Below are 24,888 nucleotides of genomic sequence, written 5' to 3' on the forward strand. Positions count from 1 at the left end.
AGGCAGTGTAAAACTAAAACCTGCCTCAGAAGCGACCATGACCATTGAGATTATAACCACTTGGACATAAGGATTGGCCTCTGAAGTAACTGAGCTATAGTGTCTGTCAAGGACCTGGCTCACTGCATAGTATGAGCTGATTAAGGAGCTGCGAGCGGTGTCCAGCCATTTTGTAAGTCATAAGTACGTAGAGTACAAGAAATAGAAATAGTCCCACATATTATTAAAATTTTTAACCAAGACTAATGGCTAAGTAGTAAACAGAGTACCAGACCCATTACACTAACATAGTGTAAGGAAAGGTAGATTCTGACAATACCAGTATTCGTAGACCTGTCCTGGAACCCCAATAAAATCCATGCAAGTACAGGGAATACATACAACTTCACACAGTCCGGGCATACACTGAACTGGAGGGAGACAGGTTCAGGGGGAATTGAAGGAATTTTTTTTCTTTTTTTTACATAAAGAGTAGTGAATAAGTGGAATAGCTTCCCAACAGAGGTGGTAGAGGCTAAGACTGTAGAGCAATCTAAACCTGCTTGGTATTTGCATACGTTTCTATGGCCTCAGAGCTGTGGGGCAGCAATGCTAACCACTACACCCTCCGTATTATTCTGGATTGGGGTGTCTCTGGGCCACGGAGACAGACTGATTCCTGTAACCCCCCGGCAGCTCCGCAACAGGTGTCCTGGAGCATTGGGTACCTGGGTCCATATGCTACCTTTAGGAAGTCTGGAGCCACATTGGGAACATGTAATTAAATGTATATGGGAATCAAACTTGTGTACTCTTAATACACTGCATTATCCCCAAAGCTATTGGAGCTTCTGTGTAGTAAACTACTGAGCCTGTCTTTCCTTTAGACGATTTGCTGGTTTACTGACCATGGAATAAATAATGCCAAAGTACACTATGCCATACTACTCCTCTTCTGTAAACAGGTAAACAACTGTTGTCTCTGTTAGAATAACACAACACAAGTTAAGAAATGATCTCCACCTGTGTAATAAACAGGGTGAGATAAATAACAACCTTATGACAGTGAAATTACTGATACACAGGTAGACAAGAAATAAAATTGGGTGCAAATTTCTGATTTAACCCAAAACACTTGTATTTTCTGATCTCCGCCTGTATAATAACAGGGTGAGTTAGGTCACTGTCAGATATTTTCCTCAGTGTGTTGTGGAATGTTCCCTGGTCAGATAGCGCTGATAAAGAGGGAGTGAGTTGTAAAATGGCACCCGCTGGTCGAGTCCGCCCCCACAGACAGTGATGGGTGGAACAGTAAAGACTGCTACGCGGGAAGATGGCATCTGCAAATCAGAGCCGTCCCCACAGAATGAGGTGAGCGGACATCAATAACCAGCTGAGTGGGAGCGTAAGGCGGGAAAGTGCTTATTTCCCCCTCTGGCTCCCGCCGCGGCTAGCCTGTACAATCCCCTTCTGTAAAAGGACCTCCGCGCCTGTACTAGGGACGCGGCTTCTGATCTACCAGCGGCGGAAGCGGGAAGAACTCACATCCCCTTTAGACCCGCTCCGCCTGAATAAGAGCCTGCTGCCTCACCTTCCTCATACCTTACAGCACCGTAATAGACATCCGCCAGCGGGGACGGGGGCGGGCGGATGGGGTGTGGCTGTCCTACCTGAGAAGTGCCTCCTCGGAGCTCTGCCCGGCAAGAAGAAAGCCCCAGTGACCTCAGTATGGTGGCTTCCCAGTGGCTATGCAGAGTGGGAAAAAATCTTTATCTAGCTAACCCCACTCTAACTATACTTGTCACCTGTACACAGGGACTAAGTATGGAACAAAACTGAAAAGAAATCAAAAGAAACCTAGCTAAAAACTATAGGCAAAAAAACGGTGCCTGTACTCCTCAGGCACAAAACTAAAACGGAGGTAATCTGCTGGTAGGCTGGAGATGGGAGGGGTTAGAGGGGGGAGGAGTTAGTTTCTATAGGTTCTGTGCCAAACTCCCATTCCACACACTTTAACCCATCAGTAAGTACGCAGCGTCCCCCAGATGAAAGAGAAATATCTACCCATGACAACTAGTGACATGTGTACAGACTGCCTATTGCACACCGCATATAACCACCAAGCCAGCGCATAATAATGTGACCGTATAGTTTTGCCCCCAAAGTGAAGAAATGTTGAAAACGGTTTCTCTCCAGGCTCAGCCAGGAGCCTATAATCACCATCTGAAAATCGTGGCCAAGACACATTTTGGAAATAGTGTAAGGAAGACCAGTAGGCAGCTGTAATCATTATGGCTTCTCACTGTCTGCAAATGCCCTCTGTTCCCGAAGATATGTTAAGGCGATGAACAAAAAGCTTTCCCAATGTAAGTGGTAAAGTAATATTAAAGAGCAGCTTTAAATTAATTACTTCAAAAGCAATTAAGAATATTTTATTCCAAATAAGAAAATTATTGACTCTACATCAGTTTAATAAAGTAACAAGAATAAACATACCACAAGTGATGATATCATCTTTGTCAGGATGCCAAGTAACAGAAGTAGGTGAAATGCTTGGGGGACCAAAGGCTGCATGGGAGAAATACATTGTAATCAATAGCTTATAGTCACACTGGCATGAACAAACAGGTGTTCTCTATGACAACAGAATTTTTAGGATTACAAGCAATTTAATTTGCAACACCTAACGCAGAAAAGAATATAACCCTAAACAAAGTAAAATAGGAGTGGAGACCCACTTGTCGGCACCATGCATTATAAACATGCCTATGACAGCTCTCATTGCCTCTATAGGAATATGAACACTTTAGCAGTACATGCGGCCTAGTAAGCATCTCTACAATATTGCATGATTGATGTATACAGAAGTCACTACAGCAATAACAGAAGATTACTTACTGATTCTCTTAGCAGGTTTAGGATTTCTCGTGTCCCACAATAATACCCTGCCATCCTTAAATAAGAATAAAGTTGCAATGTTATTGGAAAAGCAGAGACACTTTACAGCAGGGCTGGCCAAACCGGTCCTCGAGATCTCGAGGACCGGTTTGGCCAGCTCTGCTTTACAATCACTACCAAGGCCAGGAAACTAAAAACAAAAAGAATATGCTTTCTTAAGAAGGAAGAACAATAAGCGATCCATATGGATCTGGTCATGTGTAGGTATAATGCACTATATATATTTGAGCAAGCTATCTAATGTCCAGAAATCAAACATCTCTCCAACTGGATTAGACTGAGCATTTTGTTTTATGTTATTTTAGGTTTGATTTAGAGCTGGGTAGCATTTAGTGCTGTAACTAAACAGAGTAAACGCCAATGTTTTAGATAACTACCACACATGAATAGATTATCTCACATCTTCAGCAATCCATCTCATGCAGAGCAGACAAGGGGAGTGTCCGTTTACCCATATCGACATTTACTTTATGTGCTGCAGGAATAGGAATGCATAAAACAAGGATTCTTACCTTTCCACAGGACAGAAAGATGGTTTCTTTTCCAGGGCAAGCGGAGACACAGGTTACATGGCCAGAGTGCGCTTAAACAGAAACAAAAAAAAAAGTGGTAAAAAACATATTTTATATTTGCTGTTGTATATTTACTAAAGGTAGTTTTCCATTCATTTTTAAAACGCTGGGGGGGGGGAAACAAAAAAAAAAAAAAAAGGGAAGAAGTTCTGAAGCCATATACTGCAGGCCTGGAAAATCAATAACCCGTGTACTGCCAAATATTTTTATTTTTAAATGTAAAACTGATAGAAAACCATGAATACTGACCTTTATTAAATATAACATCTAGGGCGAGATTCAAATCTTATCCCACCAGCAGCCACTAGATGGCACCCAAACAGAGCTATTCAATTGTAACTCCATTCGCGCAAAGGCTGCTGGTGTCTGCAGAAGTGACCTGTTTAGGGCGCCCAAACTGCACTTTCCGCAATTTCGCCAAAGCACTTTGGTCGGGTTTAGCCACTTTACACGGCTAAACCTGACCTCTATGGGCGCGATAACGGACTCAATTGACTATCGCCCCCACAATCTCCTATTACTTTAGATGGGAGATCTGACGCGATTAAAAAAAAAAAAAAAAAAAGAGACTTTAGGCGGAATTTGATTATCAATAAAAAACACCCAGGTATAATACGGTGCTGGCTCTGAGGAAAATTTATTCTAGCTGAAGGGACGATTCTCAAAATTAAAAACTTGCATTTACTTACAATAGTAAAGCACATATCATATACAGTTGATCAATAGATTAAAAAGCAACAAAATCACACAAATGATTAGCTGTTGATCTGGAACGAGCACACTTCATCTGGTATGCATTATCTAATTATGAAGTAATGCAAACCCATAGTGCTTTTGCCAAGGCATTGGATAAATATAAACTGTATCAGCAATTTGCTGTGGATAGAGATCACTAACCATAGCATCTGAAAAGCAATCGGGTGTCCAAAAAGGAAATCCGAGTTATTTAAATGTGAGCCTGTGCTCCAGCCAACAGCCATAGTTACTGCTTACTCACAGTAGTGTGCTAAACTATGTTGGTATTATATGCCCCAACGTAGATTCTCCAACTCTGGCAGTAAAAGCGTTAACAGAAACTACACTAATCTACATGGTTAATTACCACTCTGATCTAGCTTAAAAGACCTTGAAGACACATTTGCTTCCTATAAGTATATTAATTACACACAGCACCAGCGTGATGGATAAAAAAAATAAAAATAAGAATTTACTTACCGATAATTCTATTTCTCATAGTCCGTAGTGGATGCTGGGAACTCCGTAAGGACCATGGGGGAATAGCGGCTCCGCAGGAGACTGGGCACAAAAGTAAAGCTTTAGGACTACCTGGTGTGCACTGGCTCCTCCCCCTATGACCCTCCTCCAAGCCTCAGTTAGGATACTATGCCCGGACGAGCGTACACAATAAGGAAGGATTTATGTATCCCGGGCAAGACTCATACCAGCCACACCGATCACACCGTACAACCTGTGATCTGAATCCAGTTAACAGCATGATAACAGAGGAGCCTCTGGAAAGATGGCTCACAACCACAATAACCCGATTTTTGTAACAATAACTATGTACAAGTATTGCAGACAATCCGCACTTGGGATGGGCGCCCAGCATCCACTACGGACTATGAGAAATAGAATTATCGGTAAGTAAATTTTTATTTTCTCTGACGTCCTAGTGGATGCTGGGAACTCCGTAAGGACCATGGGGATTATACCAAAGCTCCCAAACGGGCGGGAGAGTGCGGATGACTCTGCAGCACCGAATGAGAGAACTCCAGGTCCTCCTCAGCCAGGGTATCAAATTTGTAGAATTTATCAAACGTGTTTGCCCCTGACCAAGTAGCTGCTCGGCAAAGTTGTAAAGCCGAGACCCCTCGGGCAGTCGCCCAAGATGAGCCCACTTTCCGTGTGGAATGGGCTTTTACAGATTTTGGCTGTGGCAGGCCTGCCACAGAATGTGCAAGCTGAATTGTGCTACAAATCCAACGAGCAATAGTCTGCTTAGAAGCAGGAGCACCCAGCTTGTTGGGTGCATACAGGATAAACAGCGAGTCAGATTTTCTGACTCCAGCCGTCCTGGAAACATATATTTTCAGGGCCCTGACTACGTCCAGCAACTTGGAGTCCTCCAAGTCCCTAGTAGCCGCAGGTACCACAATAGGCTGGTTCACGTGAAACGCTGAAAACACCTTAGGGAGAAATTGAGGATGAGTCCTCAATTCCGCCCTGTCTGGAAGATCAGATAAGGGCCTTTACAGGATAAAGCCCCCAATTCTGACACGCGCCTGGCCGAGGCCAGGGCCAACAACATGACCACTTTCCATGTGAGATATTTTAACTCCACAGATTCAAGTGGTTCAAACCAATATGACTTTAGGAACCCCAAAACTACATTGAGATCCCAAGGTGCCACTGGAGGCACAAAAGGAGGCTGTATATGCAGTACCCCTTCTACAAAACGTCTGAACTTCAGGAACTGAAGTTAGTTCTTTCTGGAAGAAAATTGACAGGGCCGAAATTTGAACCTTAATGGACCCCAATTTTAGCCACATAGACACTCCTGTTTACAGGAAATGCAGGAATCGACCTAGTTGAAAATTCCTCCATCGGGGCCTTACTGGCCTCGCACCCCGCAACATATTTTCGCCAAATGCGGTGATAATGCTTTGCGGTTACATCCTTCCTGGCTTGATCAGGGTAGGGATGACTTCATCCGGAATGCCTTTTTCCTTCAGGATCCGGCGTTCAACCGCCCTGCCGTTAAACGCAGCCGCGGTAAGTCTTGGAATAGACAGGGTCCTTGCTGGAGCAGGTCCCTTCTTAGAGGTAGAGGCCACGGGTCCTCCGTGAGCATCTCTTGAAGTTCCGGGTACCAAGTCCTTCTTGGCCAATCCGGAGCCACGAGTATAGTTCTTACTCCCCTCAGTCTTAGAATTCTCAGTACTTTTGGTATGAGAGGAAGAGGAGGGAACACATACACTGACTGGTACACCCACGGTGTTACCAGAGCGTCCACAGCTATTGCCTGAGGGTCCCTCGACCTGGCGCAATACCTGTCCTATTTTTTGTTTAGGCGGGACGCCATCATGTCCACCTTTGGTTTTTCCCAATGGTTTACAATCATGTGGAAGACTTCTGGGTGAAGTCCCCACTCTCCCGGGTGGAGGCCGTGCCTGCTGAGGAAGTCTGCTTCCCAGTTGTCCACTCCCGGAATGAATACTGCTGACAGTGCTATCCCATGATTTTCCGCCCAGCGAAGAATCCTTGCAGCTTCTGCCATTGACTGCTTCTTGTGCCACCCTGTCTGTTTACATGGGTGACTGCCGTGATGTTGTCCGACTGGATCAACACCGGCTGACCTTGAAGCAGAGGTCTTGCTAAGCTGAGAGCATTGTAAATGGCCCTTAGCTCCAGGTTATTTATGTGAAATGATGTCTCCAGGCTTGACCATAAGCCCTGGAAATTTCTTCCCTGTGTGACTGCTCCCCAGCCTCGCAGGCTGGCATCCGTGGTCACCAGGACCCAGTCCTGAATGCCGACTCTGCGGCCCTCTAGAAGATGAGCACTCTGCAACCACCACAGGAGGGACACCCTTGTCCTTGGTGACCGGGTTATCCGCTGATGCATCTTAAGATGCGACCCGGACCATTTGTCCAGCAGGTCCCACTGGAAAGTTCTTGCGTGGAATCTGCCGAATGGCTTTGCTTCGTAGGAAGCTACCATTTTTCTCAGAACCCTTGTGCATTGATGCACTGAGACTTGGCTCGGTTTTAGGAGGTTCCTGACTAGCTCGGATAACTCCCCGACTCTCTCCTCCGGGAGAAACACCTTTTTCATAACTGTGTCCAGAATCATCTCTAGGAATAGAAGACGAGTCGTCGGAACCAGCTGCGATTTTGGAATATTGAGAATCCAATCGTGCTCTCGCAACACTACCTGAGATAGTGCTACACCGACCTCCAACTGTTCCCAGGATCTTACCCTTATCAGGAGATCGTCCAAGTAAGGGATAACTAAAACTCCCTTCCTTCGAAGGAGTATCATCATTTCGGCCATTACCTTGGTAAAGACCCGGGGTGCCGTGGACCATCCAAACGGCAGCGTCTGAAACTGATAGTGACAGTTCTGTACCACAAACCTGAGGTACCCTTGGTGAGAAGGGTAAATTTGGACATGAAGGTAAGCATCCTTGATGTCCAGAGACACCATGTAGTCCCCTTCTCTTGAATTTGAACCTCTGTATGTAAGTGTTCAAAGATTTTAGATTTAAAATCGGTCTCACCGAGCCGTCCGGCTTCGGTACCACAACAGTGTGGAGTAATACCCCTTTCCCTGTTGCAGGAGGGGTACCTTAATTATCACCTGCTGGGAATACAGCTTGTGAATGGCTTCCAACACTGCCTCCCTGTCTGCTTGTAAAGCCCCAGCGTCATGCTGAGGGCTTGGCAGAGGCGGGAGAAGGCTTCTGTTCCTGGGAACTGGCTGATTTCTGCAGCCGTTTCCCTCTCCCTCTGTCACGGGGCAGAAATGAGGAACCTTTTGCCCACGTGCTCTTATGGGAACGAAAGGACTGCGCCTGATAATACGGCGTCTTCTTATGTTGAGAGGCGACCTGGGGTAAAAACGTGGATTTCCCAGCTGTTGCCGTGGCCACCAGGTCTGAAAGACCGACCCCAAATAACTCCTCCCCTTTATAAGGCAATACTTCCATATGCCATTTGGAATCCGCATCACCTGACCACTGTCGTGTCCATAACCCTCTTCTGGCAGAAATGGACAGCGCACTTACTCTTGATGCCAGTCGGCAAATATCCCGCTGTGCATCACACATATATAGAAATGCATCTTTTAAATGCTCTACAGGCAATAATATACTGTCCCTATCTAGGGTATCAATATTTTCAGTCAGGGAATCCGACCACGCCAACCCAGCACTGCACATCCAGGCTGAGGCGATTGCTGGTCGCAGTATAACACCAGTATGTGTGTAAATACATTTTAGGATACCCTCCTGCTTTCTATCAGCAGGATCCTTAAGGGCGGCCATCTCAGGAGAGGGTAGAGCCCTTGTTTTGACAAGCGTGTGAGCGCTTTATCCCCCCTAGGGAGTGTTTCCCAACGCACCCTAACCTCTGGCGGGAAAGGATATATGCCAATAACTTTTTAGAAATTATCAGTTTTTTATCGGGGGAAACCCACGCTTCATCACACACCTCATTTAATTTCTCAGATTCAGGAAAACTACAGGTAGTTTTTCCTCACTGAACATAATACCCCTATTGGTGGTACTCGTATTATCAGAAATGTGTAAAACATTTTCCATTGCCTCAATCATGTAAAGTGTGGCCCTACTGGAAGTCATATTTGTCTCTTCACCGTCGACACTGGAGTCAGTATCCGTGTCGGCGTCTGTATTTGCCATCTGAGGTAACGGGCGCTTTAGAGCCCCTGACGGCCTATGAGACGTCTGGACAGGCACAAGCTGAGTAGCCGGCTGTCTCATGTCAATCACTGTCTTTTGTAAAGAGCTGACACTGTCATGTAATTCCTTCCAGCAGTTCATCCACTCAGGTGTCGACCCCCTAGGGGGTGACATCCCTATTACAGGCAATTTGCTCCGCCTCCACATCATTTTCCTCCTCATACATGTCGACACAAACGTACCGACACACAGCACACACACAGGGAATGCTCTGATAGAGGACAGGACCCCACTAGCCCTTTGGGGAGACAGAGGGAGAGTTTGCCAGCACACACCAGAGCGCTATATATATATATATACAGGGATAACCTTATATAAGTGTTTTTCCCCTTATAGCTGCTGTATTGTTTATACTGCGCCTAATTAGTGCCCCCCTCTCTTTTTTAACCCTTTCTGCAGTGTAGTGACTGCAGGGGAGAGCCAGGGAGCTTCCCTCCAACGGAGCTGTGAGGGAAAATGGCGCCAGTGTGCTGAGGAGATAGGCTCCGCCCCTTTTTTAGCGGCCTTTTCTCCCGTTTTTCAGTGTAATCTGGCAGGGGTTAAAATTCATCCATATAGCCCTGGGGGCTATATGTGATGTTTTTTTGCCAGCCAAGGTGTTTTTATTGCTGCTCAGGGCGCCCCCCCCCCTAGCGCCCTGCACCCTCAGTGACCGAAGTGTGAAGTGTGCTGAGGAGCAATGGCGCACAGCTGCAGTGCTGTGCGTTACCTTGGTGAAGACAGGATGTCTTCTGCCGCCGATTTTCCGGACCTCTTCTTGCTTCTGGCTCTGTAAGGGGGCCGGCGGCGCGGCTCTGGGACCGGACTCCATGGCTGGGCCTGTGTTCAATCCCTCTGGAGCTAATGGTGTCCAGTAGCCTAAGAAGCCCAATCCACTCTGCACGCAGGTGAGTTCGCTTCTTCTCCCCTTAGTCCCTCGATGCAGTGAGCCTGTTGCCAGCAGGTCTCACTGAAAATAAAAAACCTAAAACTAAACTTTTCACTAAGCAGCTCAGGAGAGCCCCTAGTGTGCACCCTTCTCGTTCGGGCACAAAAATCTAACTGAGGCTTGGAGGAGGGTCATAGGGGGAGGAGCCAGTGCACACCAGGTAGTCCTAAAGCTTTACTTTTGTGCCCAGTCTCCTGCGGAGCCGCTATTCCCCCATGGTCCTTACGGAGTTCCCAGCATCCACTAGGACGTCAGAGAAATACAAATACCATGTTCATTAGTGCAGTTTACTATTTAGACCATATCAAAATGATAAAATTTGGCTACAAAGTTGCAATCAATGCATGCTTTTTCTATTCTAGCCAGTACACTGAAATACTGTAAAATGAACTATTAGCTGTAGATTTGATCTAAGCTCACCTTTATAGGATTTCAGGGGTGTTTTTTGGGAGAGATCCCAGACCTTCACACTGAAAGAACACAAAGATCACCATTAGCACCAACATAAACAGTGAAGAGTGGATGCTATAAAATAGCCCTCTCAAATCCAACCTGAAATCATTGCTTCCACTAACTGCTTGATTGCCCCCAGTGAACACACTCAGGGATGTTACAATGTCGTCATGTTCATATTTGGTAAATTTATGAACAAGTAAAGAGTCATTGTCCAGCAGTTCCCACAACTCCACTGCACCTGGAAAGACAGATAGGTGCTGTAAGTAAAGGTTTGCTAACAGAAAAAACAATAACAAACATAGGCAGTGATATAATCATTGGACACATGTATAAGGAGTGTTCTTGTGCTATAGGAATGCAGACCGGTGGGGTCAAGCCAATTAGTAGCGAGTTTGCAGAAGCGATTTTATTTCACAAAACTCGCATACATTACACAAATACATGTACACGAGAAATGCGAGATCCAATTAAAAAATCCAATATGCAGTAGTTGTGATCAGGCTGCGTGAGTTTTCTAAAAAATGCGACCTGGAAGCACTGCATAGAAAAAAATAAAATAAAAATTGTACAAACAAATTACGAGGAAGCCATCCTGGACCCTATAAAAATGGTAACGGAGATAGGACTATACAGAAGGCTGAAAGGGACCGTTAAGAAACTACTTGAGGTTTTTAAAAAGGTATCAAACGGATGAATATTTGCACTTAATAATGTCCGCAATTGAATACGCCGTGTCGAATTAGTGCCTTTTTTGACTAGTCGATAAAACGTCACTCAATTGAATCCCCCACTTAAGCTTTAACAGTGTGTGTGTAATATATATATATATATATATATTCTGGTTAGAAAGAAAAAAAAAAGCTGTAAATGGAAAATAAAATTTATTGTGCGTTGCAATAAAAGCTGTGTATTTCTAGTTAATGTAGCTCTGGTAAATATTCTGGCGAGACTCCAATGTGTATAGTAAGAGAAGGGTTCAAGACAAGTTTAATTAGAATACTGCATAAGGATATAATAAAATCAGTATACGAGAGTGTCTGTGGTTGCAACACACCAGATAAAATGTTGAACTCAGGCGCGTGTGGAAAATCTACAATTTCATGGTATTAAACAAGAAAATAGGATTTTAAAATTACCTATCGGTAAATCTTTTTCTCATAGTCCATAAGGTATATTGGGGGAATCTAGTACGATGGGGTCCAAAGGAATCAGTGCACTTTAAATTTCTTCAACTGGGTGTGCTGGCTCCTCCCCTCTATGCCCCATCCCACAGGCAGTAGAGAAAGGAAATACTTGAGAGAAGGAACAGAACAATGAGTGGTGAGATTTATACACCAGCACACCACTAACCTAAAACCAACCAGCAACAGCTGATAACAAAACAGCTGAACAGGTAACCATATAAGACATAGGTTCTCAAACTCGGTCCTCAGGACCCCACACAGTGCACGTTTTGCAGGTAACCCAGTAGGTGTATTAATTACGAGACCTGCAAAACATGCACTGTGTGGGGTCCTGAGGACCGAGTTTGAGAAACTGTGATATAAGAGACAACATGCAGAAAAGTCAAAGCACTGAGGCGGGCGCCCAATATCCCTTATGGACTACGAGAAAAGTATTTACCAGTAGGTAATTAAAATCCTATTTTCTCTAGCATCCATAAGGGATATTGGGGGAATCTAGTACGATGGGGACATCCCAAAGCTTCCAGAACGTGTGGGAACGTGCAGAGACTTCTGCAGCACCGCCTGCCCAAACTGGGTATCCTCTTTGGCCACGGTATCAAACCTGTAGAACTTCAAAGGTTTTCTTCCCAGACCAGGTAGCAGCTTGGAATAGCTGCAAGGCCAAGACTCCACAGGCAGCCGCCCAGGAAGACCCCACTGATCTTGTAGAGTGGGCCTTCAGAGACTGAGGAAAAGGAAAGACTGCCGACACAAAGGCCTGTTGGATAGTAAGCCTAAGCCAACGAGCAATGGACTGCTTTGAAGCAGGGCAATCCTTTTTCTGAGCATCATATAGCATGAACAAGGAATCAGTCTTTCTGATTCGAGCCGTTCTCTTGAGAGATCTTCAAGGCTCACACAGCAATGCCTCCGGAGGAGAAGAAGTGCCAGAACCACAATAGGCTGATTCAAGTGGAACACAGAGACAACCTTCGGCAGGAACTGTTGCCTAGTCCTGAGCTCCGCTCTGTCCTCGTAAAAGACCAAGTAGGTACTTTTTACATGATATGACAAGGCACCCAGTTTAGAGACACGCCTAGCAGAAGCCAGGGACAGTAACATTACAGTCTTCCACGTGAGGTACTTGTCTTCTACCATCAGAGGTTCAAACCAGGAGGACTGTAGAAATTCCAACATAACATTCAAATCCCAGGGTGCCGTGGGCGGTACAAAAGGAGGCTGAATGTGAAGCGCCCCTTGCAAGAGGGTCTGCACTTCTGGCAACACTGCCAATTTTTTCAGGAAGAAAATGGAGAGCGCTGAAATCTGGACCTTAATCGAACCCAGATGTAAGCCCTGATCCACACCAGCCTACAGGAAACGTCCCAAGTGGAACTGCAGGCGGATATGTGCGTACCTCGCACCAAGAGACATAGCTCCTCCAGATATGATGCTAGTGTTCTGACATCACAGGTTTCCTGGCCTGAACCATAATAGTAACCACCTTTTTGGAAAGACCTTTGTAAGCTAGGATGTTCCGCTCAACTTCCATGCCATCAAACAAAGCCACCGTAAGTCCAAGTAGACGAACGGTCCTTACTGAAGATCTCTTCTCAGTGGTAGAGGCTAAGGGTCTTCGACGGACATGACCAGAAGATCCGCGCACCAAGCCCTCCGCGACAATCAGAATTGCCTGAACTCCTTGATTCCCGATTCGCTTGAGCACCCTTGGGAGCAATGGAATCTGAGGAAACCAGTAGACCAGCCGGTAAAGGCCAAGGCGACATCAGTGCATCTACTGCCCTCGCCTGAGGGTCCCTAGTTCATGAGCAATACCAACAAAGCTTCTTGTTGAATCGAGAAGCCATCATGTCTATTTGTGGGCAGCCCCACCGGTGGATGATCTGCTGAAACTCCTGATGGTGAAGCCCCGACTCTCCCGTGTGGAGATCGTGACAACTCAGGAAATCCGCTTCCCAGTTGTTTACTCCCGGAATTAAGATTGCGGACATTGCTCTTTCTGCCCAGAGGAGTAACCTTGACACTTCTCGTATGCAGGCCCTGCTTTTTGTCCCTCCTTGTCGATTGATATACATCACTGCCGTGGCGTTGTCTGACTGTACTTGGGTCGCGTGATCCCTGAGCAAAGGAGAGGCCTGAACCAGAGCATTGTAGATCGAATATTGATCGGAAGGAGGGCTTCTTGGGCTGACCACCTGCCCTGGAACTGAGCCCTTTGGGTGACCGCTACCCATTCGCTGAGACTCGCATCCGTCATGAGGATCCAGTCCTGAATCCCGAAACTTCGGCCTTCCAGTAGATTTGAAGACTGCAGCCACCCCAGGAGGGAAATCCTGGCCTGAGGCGACAGCCGTATTATCCGATGTATCTGCAGATGTGATGTGGACCACTTGCCCAGGAGATCCAATTGAAATGTTCTGGCATGGAACCTTCCATATTGGATCACCTCTTATGAGGCTACCATCTTCCCCAACAATCTTGTGCAAAGATGGATGGATATTCGAGCAGGTCAGAGAACCATGCAGACCATCTCCTGAAGTGTTCTCGCTTTGTCCTCTGGGAGGAACACTTTCTGGGCCACAGTATCCAGCAACATCCCCAGGAACAGGGGCTCCAGTCGGCTCCAGGTGGGACTTCTGTAAATTGAGAATCCACCCGTGGTGTGATAGAAGTTGGACAGTCCAGTCGATATCGAACAATAAAAGCACCCTGGATCTTGCTTTTATCAGAAGATCATCCAGGTAATATTTAAAATGGGCCTTACCGAATCGTCCAGTTTCGGTACCACAAACAGGTTGGAGTAATAACCCTTTCCCCATTGTTGTATTGGCACTGGAACAATGACTTGGGACTGGATGAACTTTAGGATGGCCTGTTGCAGCGTAAATCATTGGGGAGGAGCACTGTCTCCAGCTTGTAAGCCTGAGAAATGAGGTCCTGCACCCAGGCATCCTGGCAGGACCCTTTCCAGATTCGGCTGAAGTGACGCAGCCGAGCCCCCACCTAGAGATCTCCTCGGGCGGGTGGGCACAGTCATGCTGAGGCCTTGGTGGAACCTGAACCAGTGCTCTGATCCGGCCATCGCTGGTTTTCTAGGCTTACCTCTGGTGCCTCTAGCTGCATTGGAGGCACCTCTGGCCCTAGAACGAAATCTGTTAGACCGAAAGGACTGAACAGACGGCCCTGGGTAGGTACGCCTAGCCGACGGGGCGACAGAGGGGAGAAACGTGGATTTCCTTGCGGTAACTTTAGAAATACACGTATTTAACTCAACCCCCGAAGAGCCATTTCCCAGTAAAGGGGAGAGACTCCACACTGTGCTTGGACTCCACACTGTGCTTCCGCTATCCATTGATGCAACCACAAAGCCCTGCGCGCCGACACTGCCATGGCAGATGTCCTAGCATTGATATTGCTCATCTCCTTGAGAGAGTCACACAGGACGCGAGCAGTGTCCTGAATGTGCCTTAGGAGAGTCACCGTAGTAACCAGGGGCATATCCCCGGAGAGGCCCTCCTGAATTTGAGTAGCCCATGTATGAATGGCATGGGTCATCCACCAACCTGCTATGACCGGCCTTTGCGATACACCCGCTGCAGTGTAGATAGACTTCAGCGTAGTCTATTTTTCTGTCCCCAGGTCCATTATGGTAAAGGGGCCCGAGGCAGGCAGGACAACCTTTTTAGATAGGCGAGAGACTTATACATCAACAGCCGATGGTTCTTCCCAGAATTTCCTGCCATCAGGAGCCAATGGGAAAGTGTGCAAAAACCTTTTTGACAATTGGTATTTTTTATCTGGATTTTTCCAGGCCAACTTAAATAGATCATCTAACTCTGCAGAATCAGGGAAAATGACACTTCGCTTATTCTGTGTAAAGAAGAACAAATGCTGTGTCCTCTAGAGGGAGCTTTAACACGTCCCATATAGCTAGAATGAGGGGTTCAATACCCTGGGCAGAAGCAGAATCTCCACTAGTGGCATCCAAGTCCTCCACGTACTCCTGTAACTCTTCATCTGAATCTTATGGTGTGTACACATGGTGAGATCCTTGCTATGCCCGATATTCACTTTGCGATATCCACTGAACTTCCCGGAGCCCAGCACCACCGATTTTGACTAACTTTTCTTGAGATATGGACTATGTGTGCTTACGATTTTGGCTTATGTGACATTTTGGCTTATGCGAGATGTAATTGACATGCGAGATGAACTAGATAGTACACCGATCTAGCAAGGATTGACTTGCCTGCACAGTCTATCTTTTCTTGCGATATCGACCTGGCGGAACGCACATCGGGATCTCAAGTGGCATAACACCTTGCAATTTGCACTAACTTTTCTTGCGATTTTGACTATATAGTCAAAATCGAAAGAAACAATCTCACCGTGTGTACACACCATTAGAGTAAAGCGGGCAACCCACGTTTGTGGTCCCGAGTGGGAGGGGGGACGCTGTGGAGCATCTGTTCTGGCAGCGAGGTCTGCAACAGCCTGTTCTTTGCGCATTAGAGAAACAAAGAGGCTGACTGTTTGAGTCAGACCTGCTAACGTCCACATACAAGCAGCCCCAGCACTTTGAGCTTCTGTAACCAGCAGCCAGAGCTGATACAGACGGTTGAGAGGCAGATATCACCCACCACTGCGTACTGCGGAGGATTACCCCGGTGTTTTGTAAAGAGCCAGATTGTCTCCAGAGTGTGAATGCAGTTTACCAAAGAAAAAATAGAACTGTCCCGTGCGCAAAAGTCAGCTGCCAGTCAGTGCAACACTTAGAGGTATCCTCAACCCCTCACCAATAGTGCAAACAAAAAAGAAAATGAAGTATCAACTTAACCAGCGCTTTTTCGATGATCCAATTGATCGCTTGTTCTCAAACAGTCTTGGTATGAAGTAAGAGATATATAACAGAAATAAAAGGTATATAGTGTAACACAGTTTTATTATACATAAATAACAAACAATGGATAAAATGTTCTGTAATGAACATAAAGTGCAGTGCAAGGCATAATCCTCTCTCTTAGGCAGAGGCTTTCCAGTCTAGTGATACAATGGGTATTTACCAGGTAGGTTGGAACTGTAAAACTGTGTTACACTATATACCTTTTATTTCTGTTATATAGCTCATACTTCATACCGGGACGGTTTATGAGAACAAGCGATCAATTGGATCATCGAAAAAGCGCTGGTTAAGTTGATACTTAATTTTTTTTTTTGTTCACGCACTAACTGAGCAGCATTGGCACTTTGGGACAGTGGCTCAACGCCAATTTTTGTTTCTATACAAGAGACTGTTTTGAATCAATAGGACATAATTTGAGTTTTAAACTTACTTTCATGTGCACAGCAGTACAGGTCACGTGACTTAATATATTGCAACATTGGATGTCTGGTTTAGAAATATTGTTGGAATATATGTATATAGTGTTCACTCTAGGCTGTTTTAGCAGGGCGCCGCGCCCTGCCCGTTTTTTAGCAAGCAAAACCCGCCTTGCCCCTTTTGCGGCGCCCTGCTAGAACAGCCGCCCGCTTCCTGCCCTCTTGGCGTGTATAGATGCAGTGCACATGCGCGCGGCATCCATTCATGCATTGGGAGAGAGCTGGGGGAAGCCCAGCACCGACGGAGGTGCTGGGCACGCCCCCAACAGTGACGTCGCCGGCCACAGACGCTCTCTATAGTAGCGTCTGTGGGCCGCACCGCCCCCTAAAATAAGAATTTACTTACCGATAATTCTATTTCTTATAGTCCGTAGTGGATGCTGGGAACTCCGAAAGGACCATGGGGAATAGCGGCTCTGCAGGAGACTGGGCACAAAAGTAAAAGCTTTAGGACTAGCTGGTGTGCACTGGCTCCTCCCCCCATGACCCTCCTCCAAGCCTCAGTTAGGATACTGTGCCCGGACGAGCGCACACAATAAGGAAGGATTTTGAATCCCGGGTAAGACTCATACCAGCCACACCAATCACACCGTACAACCTGTGATCTGAACCCAGTTAACAGCATGATAACAGAGGAGCCTCTGAAAAGATGGCTCACAACAATAACCCGATTTTTGTAACTATGTACAAGTATTGCAGACAATCCGCACTTGGGATGGGCGCCCAGCATCCACTACGGACTATGAGAAATAGAATTATCGGTAAGTAAATTCTTATTTTCTCTGACGTCCTAGTGGATGCTGGGAACTCCGAAAGGACCATGGGGATTATACCAAAGCTCCCAAACGGGCGGGAGAGTGCGGATGACTCTGCAGCACCAATTGAGAGAACTCCAGGTCCTCCTCAGCCAGGGTATCAATTTTGTAGAGTTTTACAAACGTATTTGCTCCTGACCAAGTAGCTGCTCGGCAAAGTTGTAAAGCCGAGACCCCTCGGGCAGCCGCCCAAGATGAGCCCATCTTCCTTGTGGAGTGGGCATTTACAGATTTTTGGCTGTGGCAGGCCTGCCACAGAATGTGCAAGCTGAATTGTACTACAAATCCAACGAGCAATAGTCTGCTTAGAAGCAGGAGCACCCAGCTTGTTGGGTGCATACAGGATAAACAGCGAGTCAGATTTTCTGACTCCAGCCGTCCTGGAAACATATTTTCAGGGCCCTGACAACGTCTAGCAACCTGGAGTCCTCCAAGTCCCTAGTAGCCGCAGGCACCACAATTGATTGGTTCAGGTGAAACGCTGAAACCACCTTAGGGAGAAACTGAGGACGAGTCCTCAATTCCGCCCTGTCCGAATGGAAAATCAGATAAGGGCTTTTACAGGATAAAGCCGCCAATTCTGACACGCGCCTGGCCCAGGCCAGGGCCAACAGCATGACCACTTTCCATGTGAGATATTTTAACTCCACAGATTTAAGTGGTTCAAACCAATGTGACTTTTTGGAACCCAAAAACTACATTGAGATCCCAAGGTGCCACTGGAGGCACAAAAGGAGGCTGTATATGCAGTACCCCTTTTACAACGTCTGAACTTCAGGGACTGAAGCTAGTTCTTTTTGGAAGAAAATTGACAGGGCCGAAATTTGAACCTTAATGGACCCCAATTTCAGGCCCATAGACACTCCTGTTTGCAGGAAATGTAGGAATCGACCCAGTTGAATTTCCTCCGTCGGGCCTTACTGGCCTCGCACCACGCAACATATTTTCGCCAAATGCGGTGATAATGTTTTGCGGTTACATCCTTCCTGGCTTTGATCAGGATAGGGATGACCTCATCCGGAATGCCTTTTTTCCTTCAGGATCCGGCGTTCAACCGCCATGCCGTCAAACGCAGTCGCGGTAAGTCTTGGAACAGACAGGGACCTTGCTGAAGCAGGTCCCTTCTTAGAGGTAGAGGCCACGGATCCTCCGTGAGCATCTTTTGAAGTTCCGGTTACCAAGTCCTTCTTGGCCAATCCGGAGCCACGAATATAGTGCTTACTCCTCTCCATCTTCTCAATCTCAGTACCTTGGGTATGAGAGGCAGATGAGGGAACACATACACTGACTGGTACACCCACGGTGTTACCAGAGCGTCTACAGCTATTGCCTGAGGGTCCCTTGACCTGGCGCAATACCTGTCGAGTTTTTCCCAACGGTTTATAATCATGTGGAAGACTTCTGGGTGAAGTCCCCACTCTCCCGGGTGGAGGTCGTGTCTGCTGAGGAAGTCTGCTTCCCAGTTGTCCACTCCCGGAATTGCTGACAGTGCTATCACATGATTTTCCGCCCAGCGAAGAATCCTTGCAGCTTCTGCCATTGCCCTCCTGCTTCTTGTGCCACCCTGGTTTACGTGGGTGACTGCCGTGATGTTGTCCGACTGGATCAACACCGGCTGACCTTGAAGCAGAGGTCTTGCTAAGCTTAGAGCATTGTAAATGGCCCTTAGCTTCAGGATATTTATGTGAAGTGATGTCTCCAGGCTTGACCATAAGCCCTGGAAATTCCTTCCCTGTGTGACTGCTCCCCAGCCTCGCAGGCTGGCATCCGTGGTCACCAGGACCCAGTCCTGAATGCCGAATCTGCGGCCCTCTAGAAGATGAGCACTCTGCAACCACAACAGGAGGGACACCCTTGTTCTTGGTGACAGGGTTATCCGCTGATGCATCTGAAGATGCGACCCGGACCATTTGTCCAGCAGGTCCCACTGGAAAGTTCTTGCGTGGAATCTGCCGAATGGGATTGCTTCGTAGGAAGCCACCATTTTTTCCAGAACCCTTGTGCATTGATGCACTGAGACTTGGCTCGGTTTTAGGAGGTTCCTGACTAGCTCGGATAACTCCCTGGCTTTCTCCTCCGGGAGAAACACCTTTTTCTGGACTGTGTCCAGGATCATCCCTAGGAACAGAAGACGAGTCGTCGGAACCAGCTGCGATTTTGGAATATTGAGAATCCAATCGTGCTGCCGCAACACTACCTGAGATAGTGCTACACCGACCTCCAACTGTTCCCTGGATCTTACCCTTATCAGGGAATCGTCCAAGTAAGGGATAACTAAAATTCCCTTCCTTCGAAGGAATATCATCATTTCGGCCATTACCTTGGTAAAGACCCGGGGTGCCGTGGACCATCCATACGGCAGCGTCTGAACTGATAGTGACAGTTCTGTACCATAAACCTGAGGTACCCTTAAACTTTCTCTAAGCAGCTCAGGAGAGCCACCTAGATTGCACCCTTCTCGTTCGGGCACAAAAATCTAACTGAGGCTTGGAGGAGGGTCATGGGGGGAGGAGCCAGTGCACACCAGCTAGTCCTAAAGCTTTTACTTTTGTGCCCAGTCTCCTGCGGAGCCGCTATTCCCCATGGTCCTTTCGGAGTTCCTAGCATCCACTAGGACGTCAGAGAAAATGACTTAGGCGTGGCCACGCCCACTAACTTGCGCGGCCGCGCCCCGTTTCGGGCGCACGCGCGGCATCGTCGCGCGCACATGTGCCTCCGGAGTCCGGCGCCCTGCCCCTTTTCACTCCTAGAGTGAACACTATGTATATAAGAATTTTATATGGTTAGAAAAAAGCAAAAGAGCTTTTACGATATTTCCATTTTTAATTGGTATTTTGATACAGATATTATTGGAAGATAAAGTATCTATATAAAACCAGATGGATGTTTAGTACACAAGTGTTTTCGTTCATATATGCACCTTGTAACATTGTAGCACAAACAGTCATCCTCTTTGTTTCTCTATATGTTGAGGTGAGGCACTTGAATCCTCCAGCTCATGGGTCTTCAACCTGTGGCCCTCCAGCTGCTGTGAAACTACACATCCCAGCATGCCCTGCCACAATTTTAATATTAAAGTATGCTAAAACTGAGGCAGGGCATGCTGGGATGTGTAGTTCCACAGCAGCTGGAGGGCCGTAGGTTGAAGACCCATGCTCTAGCGTCATCATTCATTAGCGGTGTGAACACAGACGCAGCTGGATTGTGTTTGCAGCTTGGATTATAGTGAAAATTAACTGATTGTGCTCAGGATATAATAATTAATAGCACCTGAATTGGTCTTTTTTTGGTGCATTAGTAGCGAGTTGAGATGACATCTGGTTCAAATGAAAATCTGGTAATGGATGAGAGCAAATGACAATCGACCATTTGCTCCAAAACACTGGAAAACTGATAAAACCTGTCGTTCATACAAATTGGTTAAGCACAAAATAAACCAACTTGGATGAACAACGTTTTTTTTTGTCCGTTTTGCAGTGTTTGGGAGCAAATGATCAATGGTCATTTGTTCTCATCCATTACCAGATTTTCATTCTAACCAGCCAGATCTGGCAGATAATCTGACGGATAATTGTATAATGTGTACCTATCTTAAGTATATTTAGGAGAGAAGTAAAAAAAAATAAGATTTTACTTACCGATAAATCTATTTCTCGGAGTCCGTAGTGGATGCTGGGGTTCCTGAAAGGACCATGGGGAATAGCGGCTCCGCAGGAGACAGGGCACAAAAAGTAAAGCTTTTCCAGATCAGGTGGTGTGCACTGGCTCCTCCCCCTATGACCCTCCTCCAGACTCCAGTTAGGTACTGTGCCCGGACGAGCGTACACAATAAGGGAGGATTTTGAATCCCGGGTAAGACTCATACCAGCCACACCAATCACACCGTACAACTTGTGATCTAAACCCAGCTAACAGTATGATAACAGCGGAGCCTCTGAAAGATGGCTTCCTTCAACAATAACCCGAATTAGTTAACAATAACTATGTACAATTATTGCAGATAATCCGCACTTGGGATGGGCGCCCAGCATCCACTACGGACTCCGAGAATTAGATTTATCGGTAAGTAAAATCTTATTTTCTCTATCGTCCTAGTGGATGCTGGGGTTCCTGAAAGGACCATGGGGATTATACCAAAGCTCCCAAACGGGCGGGAGAGTGCGGATGACTCTGCAGCACCGAATGAGAGAACTCCAGGTCCTCCTTAGCCAGAGTATCAAATTTGTAAAATTTTTCAAACGTGTTCTCCCCTGACCACGTAGCTGCTCGGCAAAGTTGTAATGCCGAGACCCCTCGGGCAGCCGCCCAAGATGAGCCCACCTTCCTTGTGGAGTGGGCCTTTACAGATTTAGGCTGTGGCAGGCCTGCCACAGAATGTGCAAGTTGGATTGTGCTACAGATCCAACGAGCAATCGTCTGCTTAGACGCAGGAGCACCCATCTTGTTGGGTGCATACAATATAAACAACGAGTCAGATTTTCTGACTCCAGCTGTCCTTGCAATATATATTTTTAATGCTCTGACAACGTCCAGTAACTTGGAGTCCTCCAAGTCACTTGTAGCCGCAGGCACTACAATAGGCTGGTTCAGATGAAATGCTGACACCACCTTAGGGAGAAAATGCGGACGAGTCCGCAGTTCTGCCCTGTCCGAATGGAAAATCAGATATGGGCTTTTGTAAGATAAAGCTGCCAGTTCTGACACTCTCCTGGCCGAAGCCAGGGCTAGAAGCATGGTCACTTTCCATGTGAGATATTTCAAATCCACCTTCTTTAGTGGTTCAAACCAATGAGATTTTAGAAAGTCCAAAACCACATTGAGATCCCACGGTGCCACTGGAGGCACCACAGGAGGCTGTATATGTAGCACTCCCTTAACAAAGGTCTGGACTTCAGGGACTGAAGCCAATTCTTTTTGAAAGAAAATCGACAGGGCCGAAATTTGAACCTTAATAGATCCCAATTTGAGACCCATAGACAATCCTGATTGCAGGAAATGTAGGAATCGACCCAGTTGAAATTCCTCCGTCGGAGCACTCCGATCTTCGCACCACGCAACATATTTTCGCCAAATTCGGTGATAATGTTGCACGGTTACTTCCTTCCTTGCTTTAATCAAAGTAGGAATGACTTCTTCCGGCATGCCTTTTTCCTTTAGGATCCGGCGTTCAACCGCCATGCCGTCAAACGCAGCCGCGGTAAGTCTTGAAACAGACAGGGACCCTGCTGAAGCAAGTCCCTCCTTAGAGGTAGAGGCCACGGATCTTCCGTGATCATCTCTTGAAGTTCCGGGTACCAAGTCCTTCTTGGCCAATCCGGAACCACTAGTATCGTCCTTACGCCTCTTTGCCGTATAATTCTCAATACTTTTGGTATGAGAGGCAGAGGAGGAAACACATACACCGACTGGTACACCCAAGGCGTTACCAGCGCGTCCACAGCTATTGCCGGCGGATCTCTTGACCTGGCGCAATACCTGTCCAGTTTTTTGTTGAGGCGAGACGCCATCATGTCCACCATTGGTCTTTCCCAACGGGTTACCAGCAAGTGGAAGACTTCTGGATGAAGTCCCCACTCTCCCGGGTGAAGATCGTGTCTGCTGAGGAAGTCTGCTTCCCAGTTGTCCACTCCCGGGATGAACACTGCTGACAGTGCTATCACATGATTCTCTGCCCAGCGAAGAATCCTTGCAGCTTCTGCCATTGCACTCCTGCTTCTTGTGCCGCCCTGTCCGTTCACATGGGCGACTGCCGTGATGTTGTCCGACTGGATCAACACCGGTGTTCCCTGAAGCAGAGGTTCTGCCTGGCTTAGAGCATTGTATATTGCTCTTAGTTCCAGAATGTTTATGTGAAGAGACGTTTCCAGGCTCGTGCGTGGAATCTGCCGAATGGAATTGCTTCGTAAGAAGCCACCATTTTTCCCAGGACTCTTGTGCATTGATGTACAGACACCTTTCCTGGTTTTAGGAGGTTCCTGACAAGCTCGGATAACTCCTTGGCTTTTTCCTCCGGGAGAAAAACCTTTTTCTGAACCGTGTCCAGAATCATCCCTAGGAACAGCAGACGAGTTGTCGGCATTAACTGGGATTTTGGAATATTCAGAATCCACCCGTGCTGTTTTAGCACTTCTTGCGACAGTGCTAATCCCATCTCTAGCTGTTCTCTGGACCTTGCCCTTATTAGGAGATCGTCCAAGTATGGGATAATTAATATGCCTTGTCTTCGAAGAAGAATCATCATCTCGGCCATTACCTTTGTAAAGACCCGAGGTGCCGTGGACAATCCGAACGGCAGCGTCTGAAACTGATAGTGACAGTTTTGTACAACGAACCTGAGGTACCCCTGGTGTGAGGGGTAAATTTGGAACGTGGAGATACGCATCCTTGATGTCCAAGGATACCATAAAGTCCCCCTCTTCCAGGTTCGCTATCACTGCTCTGAGTGACTCCATCTTGAACTTGAACTTCTTTATGTACAGGTTCAAGGACTTCAGATTTAGAATAGGCCTTACCGAGCCATCCGGCTTCGGTACCACAAAAAGAGTGGAATAATACCCCTTCCCTTGTTGTAGAAGAGGTACCTTGACTATCACCTGCTGAGAGTACAGCTTGTGAATGGCTTCCAAAACCGTCTCCCTTTCGGAGGGGGACGTTGGTAAAGCAGACTTCAGGAAACGGCGAGGTGGATCTGTCTCTAATTCCAACCTGTACCCCTGAGATATTATCTGCAGGATCCAGGGATCTACCTGCGAGTGAGCCCACTGCGCGCTGTAATTTTTGAGACGACCACCCACCGTCCCCGAGTCCGCTTGAGAAGCCCCAGCGTCATGCTGAGGCTTTTGTAGAAGCCGGGGAAGGCTTCTGTTCCTGGGAAGGAGCTGCCTGTTGCTGTCTCTTCCCTCGACCTCTGCCTCGTGGCAGATATGAATAGCCCTTTGCTCTCTTATTTTTAAAGGAACGAAAGGGCTGCGGTTGAAAAGTCGGTGCCTTTTTCTGTTGGGGAGTGACTTGAGGTAGAAAGGTAGATTTCCCGGCTGTAGCCGTGGCCACCAAATCTGATAGACCGACTCCAAATAACTCCTCCCCTTTATACGGCAAAACTTCCATATGTCGTTTTGAATCCGCATCGCCTGTC

General features: G+C 46.9%; 1 protein-coding gene across 1 annotated transcript in view; it reads right to left on the reverse strand.

The window, feature by feature from the left end:
- WDR77 (WD repeat domain 77) overlaps window positions 1–24,888 on the reverse strand; it is a 70,595-nt gene that overhangs the window by 37,623 nt on the left and 8,084 nt on the right. The window contains exons 3-7 of the mRNA XM_063955355.1: window positions 10,469–10,610; window positions 10,337–10,386; window positions 3,450–3,520; window positions 2,878–2,932; window positions 2,476–2,547 (exon numbers count right to left, since the gene is read on the reverse strand). Coding sequence (XP_063811425.1) covers window positions 2,476–2,547; window positions 2,878–2,932; window positions 3,450–3,520; window positions 10,337–10,386; window positions 10,469–10,610 — 390 coding nt within the window. The remainder of the gene's footprint in view (window positions 1–2,475; window positions 2,548–2,877; window positions 2,933–3,449; window positions 3,521–10,336; window positions 10,387–10,468; window positions 10,611–24,888) is intronic.

The sequence above is a fragment of the Pseudophryne corroboree genome, chromosome 2 (genome assembly GCF_028390025.1).
Source record: "Pseudophryne corroboree isolate aPseCor3 chromosome 2, aPseCor3.hap2, whole genome shotgun sequence".
NCBI classification, from domain to species: Eukaryota; Metazoa; Chordata; class Amphibia; order Anura; family Myobatrachidae; genus Pseudophryne; species Pseudophryne corroboree.